Raw genomic sequence first — 10,029 nt, 5'->3', positions numbered from 1 at the left:
TGAAAGCGGAAACGGCCGAAGCGGAGCCAACAAGTAAAACCATCCGGAGGCCAGGCCAGGGCAGGCCCCAGACAGAAACCACCAGGGGAGAGAAGGGGAAGGGCGGCGAGGGAGGCCTCCGTCTCGTGTCCCTTCCTCCTCCTCCTTCTCCTCCCCTTCTCTCTCCGATTCTCCATCCATCCATTCCCCTCGCACGGTCGCATTGTTCTTGATCCGATCCGGTTCCGGCCTCGCCGAAGAACAGGGTTAGAAGGAAGAGAAAAAGAAAGGTGAATAATTCTCTATCTCTCCCCCTCTCTCTCGTAATATTGTTTTAATCGCGCATGCCAACTCGTGAACTCCGCCGGATTTTATCCCCTCATACCAAGATTTTGGGTTGTCTTCGCTCTTTGTTCGTGGTCGTGTGTTTCTCCGTTTCTGTCGCCGTCGCCTGGGTGTCCGATCCTCGATCTCGCCGGAAAAGTGGGTGATAACCGTCGCCCGTCGGGTTCTTCAAACGGTGATAGGGCTCGCTTTTCACCTCATCGTTTTCCTGGTGATGCCGATAAAAAATCATGAGCCAATTCTGGTGATGCTGATAAAAAATCATGAGCCAATTCATCAGATAGCAGATTCCCTCTGTGTATTCACGTACGTCATAGTTGGGGCCGATCTTCCTTTTGTTTTCTCTAAGATCTTTTCTATCTCTCTTCTCTTCTCGTTTCTTCCTGCGCCAAATGTCGAATCTTTGCCTGCTGACGTTCTGAAACTGATGGACAGTTTCCTTTTTTTTGTTAAAGATAATCAAGGTGCAGATAGTTTTGAATAAATACGTGAAATCCAAATGTTTTATGCATTTTGATTCGTTACGGGAGTGATCTGAATATCTGTTTGCATTGTACAATTCAAGGCTAGGGATCCATGGGATGCTTTTCATGCTGCTCCGTGGCTGACGATGATGCTGGCAGGAGGAAGAAAGACGATGACTATATCCCTCTCCCTGCTCAAGGTTGCCACTTCTTTCTCTCTTTTCTTTTTTACTTTCACTTTCTTTCACCGTGGTTGCAATGGTTTTTATTTTCAAAGTCTGTGGACAAAATGATCGGTTGTCGTAGAACCAAGATAGTGAATTCACAAAGTGTTGTGCTATTTCACTCTGAGTGAACAGCATAGCAATTGTCTATGTCCCCCAACGATTACTTGTTCCTCGTATAATTAATAGTATAATTGCAGAAAATTCTTTGGTGTATCAGATGTGATTATCCGCTCCTCATTAGCTTGCTTAGCTTTCTCTCTTTATTATAAAGAAAGGGGGGATGATAATAAATATCAGGCATGTTGCTTGGTCGTGCACCTAATAAATTTTGTACTAAGGCCTGGTCTTCCTTTCATATTACTTTAGCTGTCTAATAGGTTGAACAATTATGTCGGCAAGGTTCCTCTACAAAGTCAACATAGTACGGTTCTCGTGAAAAACATTACCCATATTTTACCGAGCTAGATGTTATTACAGAATTCTAACCTAGTAGCAAGTCAATTTTTGCATAACACCTGCATTTTATCTCTCTTGACTGAATTGTGGATGTAGTTGAGTAAGAAAATTCTTCTTGTGGGCATCATGGGCAGGCGAATCACAATGATAGGAATAGCAGAGGGAAACCAGGATATTAGATTGATTTCTCTTCTTGCTTGCTTTTGATTATATTATATATCTACTCTCTTTATATATAGAGGTTTTATTGACCCCTAAGAAAGATATCTAATTTTATCTCTAACCCTAGCCCTAATGGAACTAGCCTGTAAGGCCCGGTCAGCCCAGTCGCTTGGTAATGACAGTGTGCCAAGTGGTGTTTAAGAAAATCTATGTCAAATGATGATTTCTGATAGAACCAGTCTGTTGTACTGAATAATTCTGCAATGTAATTGCCAACTATATTGACTGGTACATAGGGTTTACTAGTATCCTACGGTGCACAAATCATGTGCTCCTGAACACACAAGATGTCGTTTTGATTTATTTTACAGGGTATCATTTGATTTAAGGCAAACCTAAATGATGCATGAATGCACTTATATTTGGTAAAGTAACACTGAAAGACAGCAGATTTCTTAAGCACTTAACATACTGTAATCTATAGTTCAAAATTTTCCTAATGCAGTCAGTAACAATGGACCTAGCCGGCCCCCAGCCCCAGCCCATGTCACCCCCACAGGAAGAGCTCAGCCAATTGCAGTGCCGGCCATTCCCCTGGAAGAGATGAAGGAAATCACAAAGAACTTTAGCAATGATGCTCTTATCGGAGAGGGCTCGTATGCCAGAGTCTACTTTGGTGTGCTTAAAGATGGCACAAAATCTGCGGTGAAAAAGCTTGACTCCAGCAAACAGCCTGATCAAGAATTCCTTGTGCAGGTTCTGGTTCCTTTCCTTTATCCTCAGATAATATATTTTCTCATTCAGAAACCCCAGTTTTCAATCCCATTTCTTTTGCAGGTTTCAGCCGTCTCAAGACTGAAGCATGAGAATGTTCTTCAACTTGTCGGATTCTGCGCTGAAGGAAACATCCGAGTTCTTGCTTATGAGTATGCGACAAGGGGCTCATTGCATGATATTCTCCATGGTATGGAAAATAAACCTTCTATTTATTGTCATAAGCTTTATAAATCATTGTGATTGCTTATGCAAACTCTACTCATGTAACATCACATTACACATTTATTAATGATTAGCCTGTCCCTGATGCGGGAGCCAAGCAAACTTGCTTAATTTGGCTGCTATGTGGGTGATCCATAATCACAGGGAAAAAGGGTGTCAAGGGAGCCCAGCCAGGGCCACCCCTGTCATGGATGCAGCGGGTGAGGATTGCTGTAAGTGCCGCTCGAGGGCTGGAGTTCCTCCATGAGAAGGCGGAGCCACGTGTGGTCCACCGCGACATCAAGTCCAGCAACATACTGCTCTTCGACAATGATGTCGCCAAGATCGGAGACTTTGATGTCTCCAACCAGTCCCCTGACATGGCCGCGCGCCTTCACTCCACTCGTGTTCTTGGCACATTTGGTTACCATGCACCGGAGTACGCCATGACTGGACAGCTTAGCACGAAGAGTGACGTCTACAGTTTTGGGGTTGTGCTTCTAGAGCTTTTAACTGGTCGCAAGCCAGTCGATCATACGCTGCCACGCGGCCAGCAGAGCCTTGTGACATGGGTATGTGCCTTTAAATTCGTAGTATAAATTCCCTATGTTTTTTCGTTGCAATGATGGAAAGATTTGAAGCTAACGAAGTAACAAATTGTTTGGTACATGAAGGCTACACCAAGGCTTAGTGAAGACAAGGTGAGGCAATGCGTTGATCCAAGGCTTGATGGAGAATACCCTCCAAAGGCTGTTGCCAAGGTAAAAAAAGAAAAAAGAAAAAAAACTTACCGAGATATTCTTCCTAGGAAATCAATGTTATTACTGTGCAACCCTGAAACTGAAAAATTCAAGCATAGCACGCTGCAAAAACAGTACTATCGTCGGAGAACTCTGTTTTTTCTTCTTCATCGTCCTATTTTGCAGTATTTCGCTTTGCTACACAACAAAACTTATATGCTATAATTCTTATCATGTCTTTTTTTTTCACCAGATGGCCGCTGTGGCCGCCCTGTGCGTGCAGTACGAGGGCGACTTCCGCCCCAACATGAGCATCGTCGTCAAGGCCCTGAGCCCCTTGCTGCACAGCCGGTCAGGCAACCGCCCCTCCGTCTCCTCGGCCTCCGCCTCCACCGTTGCAGAGCGTTCTGGACTGTGAATTCGTCGCCGGCAGCGGTCGCCACGGATGCGGGGTTCAAGAAGAAGACCATCTTGTGGAGCGGGGCGCGTTGGCGTTGCTGTGTGTCCTGACTCGGAGTCTCTCCGGCTTGTGCCGTGAATTGTTACCAGCGATCGGTCCCCGGCTTGTGTGTGCCTTGGCATCAACATGTTGTAGAAAACGGTGAGCGATGGATGGATGATACATATACTGTTTGGTCTCCTTTGGAATGCAAAACAAAAATCCGGCACTCTGGCCTCAGCTGGGAAGTTTCTCCTTGCTCTGTTACTGCAACTGCAAAGTGTTACTATGCATGAGGCCGGCCGGCGGCCAGTAAATGTAGCAAACAGAACAGGACCAGTTCAAGAATCAATGGCCCTATTAGTAGCATCAAGAGAGAACCCAGCTGAATTCCATTTCAATTAGCTAGCATATCGATTTGCAAGTTGCAAAGCAAGATAAAAAATGTTCTCTCAGACAAAACAGCCGGGCTGACAAAGCAGTGCTTGATATATAGACCCATGCGCCGTGGGGCCCACGTGTCAGCGGCACAACTGCACGTGCAGTTACTGCACCGGATCTCTGTCCAGACCCTGCATATTTCATTTGCTCTAGGGACATCTCATCTGAGTTGACAAGTACTTGAAAGCACCGGTGTCAAGAGGTGATTCAGGTGGTGGTGCCATGTCCTCCCCAAGCATGCTCAGCTGACAGCAGCTCATCCAACAAATGCTCCGTATCCGGAGCTCCACCATCTAGCTAAGCAAAAATGATAGTTCCCCATCAGATCCCGTCCCCACATCCAATTCATCTTGATCAGATTGCCTTACCACCAAAGGCATTTAGTACTGACTATTGTACTGTACTGCCCTATTGGGACTTGTGTGGTATTTCTTTTTTTATCTTTTTGTGCTGTTTGGGGTAAAAATGGCAATAGATTGTTAACTCACATGAGAGGGGGGCTTTAAATTGAAACATTATCATTACAAATATTACGGGGATTCCTCCAGTATTCATTCATGATACTAAGCCTGTACACACTGTTAAAACTTACAGCAGCAATTGTCAAGATCACTGGTAAGTACATATAAATCGATAAGAAAAAAAAACCTTCTCTACAAATAAATGATAAACCGTTACAACCAAGAAAAAAAAGGAAAAAAAGAAAGGTAGATCTTCTTTCTTGAGCTCTTGTGTATTCAAGCTTGAGAGCCTTCAGTTACCAATTCGTCAGCAATGTAAAATGGAAGGAGTCTGATCCATGCAATGTACCAAAGAATGTAATCCGAGAAATGCCAGCACGCTCATTTTGACGATGATGCTGTGCTCCTGCTTGGTTTGGAATCTGGATTATCACTCTTCTCCGTGTCGGAGTTGTTGTCCCTTTGCGAATCCATTTCTGTGCTCCCTCCACGGTGGTGCTTAGATCTTCTGTCCTGCTTGCGAGAATTTATATTTTCAGTATGATAACAATCAAGGGTCAACTAATATTGTATATGAAGATTGAGTTGAGTATAAAATCAAAGCCAGCATTATATGAACTATGAACTCAAAAGGAACCTTTTTCCCTTTTCTGATAGTACATACCCCTCGACGAATTGGATCATCTGATTCCAACATCCGGACAACTTGACCCATCTTCGGTCTCTTCTCTGAATCTGGATCCACACACCTCAGAGCAGTCAACAGTGCACGTTTGAGAGCTCTCGTCGAAGGCCGTGTCTCTATGGTGGGATCAACTACCTCCTCTGACCGCCTGCTAGCAACCATCATTTTCAGCCAGTCAACCAGATTCACCTGCAAATGGCAAAAGTATCATCTTCAGTTAGAAAAATAACAGATACGATTTCATGTTTTCATGAAACAAACTGAACCATGGAGGGGAATATGGCCTTCGTCCATTACTTGATTGTAAGTTTTTACTGATGTTATGAAGAACACTCTAGCCTGGATGTGGTATTTAATTTATGACCTCTAAACATTAAAGTAAAATCTTCATTAAGAATGGTTACTGGTACTAGTATATGGAAACATACTCATTTAAGCTGCTTTTATCAAGAAAATAGTTGGTATTAGTTGGCTCTTGAGACTTGACACATTATACCTAGCTACCATGATCTGGTACACTAACACATCAATCTATAACATTGGTAGTAGTTTCCAATTCTAGGACAGCCAACCACTACCTCTGTACAAAGTTAAGATGCCAATTAAGTAAAATCAGTGGCAAAGCTAGCAGTTATGAATGGCACAATGCATGATATCTACACGACCAACCACCTAGTGTTAGAAAAAAAATCTTAAAGCAACATCCATTTCAGCAATAAGCTCTAGTTTGTCTTCTATGTCATGCATTATGCATGTCTTTGAATGTTACGTGCTTTACTAAATAAAAACGTACAGGAAGATGACCAAAGGTTCAGATGAACGAACAATAAATATTGAGTCTAGTTAACATCACAGCTTCAGGCGCCAATAATATAAAAATTATGTTCTGCCATGAATCATAAGATCCATACAAAGTCACAAATTGAATTGTGTAGGAATAACTGCATGTACAGAACAATTTCTTAGCCTACACTAAGCTTTCCAGTGATAAAAGAAACAAAACTGATTTAAGCAGCCTAACGCTTCAATCCTAGTTCAGTTTTGTTTCTTTTATTGACCAACTTATCACACCTCATTTGCTGGGCGACCATAGTCAACAGGATCCCTTCCTGTAATCGCTTCTAGGAGAACAACTCCGAAGCTGTAAATGTCACTCTTCTCGTTCAGGAGTCCAGTATTTGCATACTCTGGCGCCACGTACCTGTAATCATTCAATGCAGACCATCATGACCTAGTACTAACATACCCTCATTGAAGTCATGTTCAAGAGTTATGCAACATACCCAAAGGTTCCCATAACCCTAGTGGTGACATGACTCTTTCCAGCACCGAGAAGCTTGGCTAAACCAAAATCTGATACTTTGGACTCAAACTCATCATCAATCAAAATATTGCTGGATTTGATATCGCGGTGCACAACTTTAGGTTCAATCGCCTCGTGCAAGTACGCAAGCCTGCGACAGATACGAACAATCTTATTGTCATCAAACATTCACACATGAAAACACTGAATGGAGAAAATGTTTTGCTTTCTTAACTGACGAGAGGAAAACACATTAAGCAAGGTTGACAACAAATGAGGAAATGGTGATAGTACTTGGAAATTTGCAACTTCATCTCAGTATACACTTAATAGTCACTTAATAATATTGAGGGATGTTATGATATATTGTAATTACTATGACAAAATTAACTCTGGGTAGAAAGATACTGTGACTTGGAACCTTTGCAAAGAGATTACCCTGAGTTGCCACTGAAATATAATGCAAACTATATAAAAGTAGCAGAGTTTCCACTGAAAATACAATGCAAATGATATAAAAGTAGCAATAAGTTACAGAGAAATTTGCACTAACGCTTTAGCTGTTCCAAGAAGAATCTTTATTCGGGCCTCCCATGTAAGGGAGCCACGCTGACTCATAGCTCCATGAAGCCATTGCTCTAGGTTACCATTGTTCACATACTCATAGACAAGCATCCTGAAAATTCCATTTGAGGCTTAGGAATGATGCCATAAAACACCACACAATTATTGAAACAGATTCAAAATTGTAAAGAGAGAAAAAAAAGGCATGGAGATTTGTTCCTGGGAAGACACATAACGGGGATATATGAACAATGTCAATGGTAGTTGTAAGACAAACACAAAACTAAATTACAAGATATTACCTTTGAGTACCCTCCACACAATAACCCAGAAGCCGGACCAAATTCTTGTGGCGAACATGACCAATAGCCTCAACTTCTACTCTGAATTCCTTCTCAGCTTGACCTCTATAAATTCACAAAACATCATTTGGACAAACTGAATGAACTACTGAAGCAGGACGATAGCTAAGTAAGACAAGATGTAGGCAGAATAAACAGAGCAATCGAAATGACAACTAAGATCAGATAAGCAGGCTTACAGGTTATTGAGAAGCTTTTTGACAGCGACAGGAGAACCATTGATTAGCTGGCCACGATAAACTACACCATATCCACCCTCGCCGATAATGTTGTCCTTTGAAAAGCGATTGGTAGCAAGTTCCAGATCCCTCAGTGTGAACCAATGACCCCAACCAAGGTATGAGAACTCTGGCAGACCAACCAGAGGTGAAGGGGCAGTTATTGCATGAGCTGAAGCCTGACGGAACGTCCCTGAGCCCCCTTCCTCGGCTGATTGGAATCCTGCATCCTTGTCCATGTAGCGGAACGACCCTGAGTGGCTCTCATCACCACGCCTCGATTTGCTAACACCCAGATGGGCCATGACCTTGTCTGAATCCCGGTCGCTAGACTTGTCTTGGATCGTCATGAGGACCCCATCATGGGCTGCGAAGTCGCTTGCTGGCACTTGCTCCACCCTCACCTCCTTGATTTCCTTGGAAATCGCTGGAATTTGGGTGATCGGGATATTCGCGGAGGCCCGTCTTACCCTTTTCTTACTCCGGATTGTAAGCCACACAGCAACAAAGAAGACGACCACCATGAAAACTCCTAGGGCAATGCATACGACCTCCCATACTTTGAGATGCAAGGGGCCTGTGGGCGCAGAGAGATGATCCTTCAGAGTAGGGGAGGCCCTAGGCGACGACATGGCAGGATGCCAGCTTCCTGCTCCTACACGCAAAGCAAATTCAGACAAACAAGTCAGCTGCCCATCCAGCTAAACAAATCACATCACAGAACGCAGGAAACTCTAACGAGCTTACGGTCGGCCCTCCTAGGATCGAAATGCAAATGCAGGCATCCGCAATCCACGGAACATGAATATAGGAAGGACAGCTGACAGCTCCCACTTCCTGGACTAAATGGGAGCAGTTAAGACGGGCAGTACAAGGGGAGTACATTATCGTGGGCTGGAAGGGAAGCCAAGACAAGGTGTTTACTGCAGCTGTGCTCCAATCCAATCCAATGGTGTACAGGGGATAATAAATTCCCGCGATGGCGATCACAGTACGGGTCGTGTACCGGCACACGCAAAGATCAACAGCTAGCACATTTAGTTCCCCATCGTGTTTGCGGCTGTGGCAGCAGTGGGGAAGCCATCAACCAAAGAAAAAAAAGAGATACTTTTCTTTTCTTTTCGAATACTACAAGATGCACTTGCAACTCAATTTGGTGCCAAGAAGCCGAAAGGCATCACCTCCTGCCGATCTCGAACGCCGAGGAAGAAGCAGAAGAACCTAACCGAACCACAGATGGAGCCCGCAAAGCACCAAAATCCACAGCAAACTGAATGGGGGCAGAGGGAGGGATGGACGAGAGATTTGGATCTGCCTGAGAACAAGAACCGCTCCACAGAGCCAAGGAAGGCCAGCTTACCAGCAGAAAAAGAACCCAGCCGACGCCCGAGCGGCCGGATCTCCCCTCCAGAAGACGGCGAGAGGCCGGAGGATCCAGCGGAGAGGGAGACAGAGACACACCTCCCGGCGGCGGCCTCCTGGCGCTGTGCGGCGAGGGAGGAGGGGAGGAAGGGAAACGCGGGGAGGGAGAGGGAGGGAGGGTGATAAGCTTTCCGCGCCCGGTGGATGGGCGGATTGGAGCGGTAGGTGAGTGGTATCTGTGGAGTATTTCGGCGCCCGCCGCTTCGCTTGCTTGCCTTTTCCTCCAAAGAAATCCGCGAATGGCGATGGCACCGAAACGCGGACGGCGCGGGGGGCGGGGGGAAGCGGAGGATGGTGGTGGTGGTGGTGGTGAGCAGCAGCGCAGGAGCGGCAGGAGTAGTTGGCCCTGGCTGCTCCTTTTGCTCCCTCTTTGCTGCTTGTTTTTCCTCGTAAGGATAAAGAATTGGTAAAAACTAAAAAGGTGGCGGATTAGTGGGGGATTAGGGACGGGGTTAAAAGAGGCAGGTGGCGGGTTAGCGACCGTTCCGGAGCTCGAGTGTGACGTGGAGTTTCGGGGTCGGCGAACGGACCCCTCCGGACAGCTAATATACACGTGGCGTGGAGGAGTGGGCCCACAGCCAGAAGGCGGCGTGACATGGCGGGGCGCTCGCTGTCTTTTCACGCCGCCTCCCGCGTGGAAATGCTGGTGGTGGTTGGAATTGGAAACAGGAAAGTGGGATTGGGATATATGATGGTTTCTACTGTTCCAGAATATAAGCATTCCTAGCTATTCACCAGATTTAAAGCATCTTCTATGTATCTGGACGGATACTTGTCCAGATA

The 10,029-nt window shown here is 45.2% G+C and overlaps 2 protein-coding genes across 6 annotated transcripts; one reads left to right on the top strand and one right to left on the bottom strand.

Annotated features, from left to right (window-relative positions):
• LOC120672287 (pto-interacting protein 1-like) lies at positions 1–4,038 on the top strand. Its single transcript, XM_039952614.1, has 7 exons — positions 1–269; positions 890–988; positions 2,139–2,389; positions 2,471–2,597; positions 2,777–3,183; positions 3,286–3,372; positions 3,605–4,038. Exons 2-7 carry the CDS (start codon positions 901–903, stop codon positions 3,767–3,769), a joined length of 1,125 nt encoding a protein of 374 aa, XP_039808548.1. The 5' UTR covers positions 1–269; positions 890–900; the 3' UTR covers positions 3,770–4,038.
• Positions 4,039–4,727: 689 nt separating this feature from the next.
• LOC120672286 (probable receptor-like protein kinase At5g18500) lies at positions 4,728–9,665 on the bottom strand. Of its 5 annotated transcripts, XM_039952610.1 has the most exons (9): positions 9,185–9,312; positions 9,006–9,094; positions 7,786–8,479; positions 7,547–7,651; positions 7,234–7,356; positions 6,661–6,831; positions 6,449–6,578; positions 5,357–5,566; positions 4,728–5,205 (listed from the first exon to the last, which is right to left on the bottom strand). In XM_039952610.1, the coding sequence occupies exons 3-9, from the start codon at positions 8,454–8,456 to the stop codon at positions 5,074–5,076; spliced, it is 1,542 nt and encodes a 513-aa protein (XP_039808544.1). In that variant the 5' UTR covers positions 8,457–8,479; positions 9,006–9,094; positions 9,185–9,312; the 3' UTR covers positions 4,728–5,073. The 5 variants fall into 5 exon arrangements, with proteins under 5 accessions (XP_039808544.1, XP_039808543.1, XP_039808546.1 ...); XM_039952609.1 differs by lacking the exon at positions 9,006–9,094 and having other exon boundaries at positions 9,185–9,665; XM_039952612.1 differs by lacking the exon at positions 9,006–9,094 and having other exon boundaries at positions 7,786–8,473; positions 9,185–9,308.
• Between the last annotated feature and the right edge of the window lie 364 nt (positions 9,666–10,029).

The sequence above is a fragment of the Panicum virgatum genome, chromosome 5N, assembly GCF_016808335.1.
Source record: "Panicum virgatum strain AP13 chromosome 5N, P.virgatum_v5, whole genome shotgun sequence".
Lineage (NCBI taxonomy): Eukaryota > Viridiplantae > Streptophyta > Magnoliopsida > Poales > Poaceae > Panicum > Panicum virgatum.
Note: the sequence above shows the minus strand (reverse complement) of the source record. Positions and strands in the feature narration are given on the sequence as shown.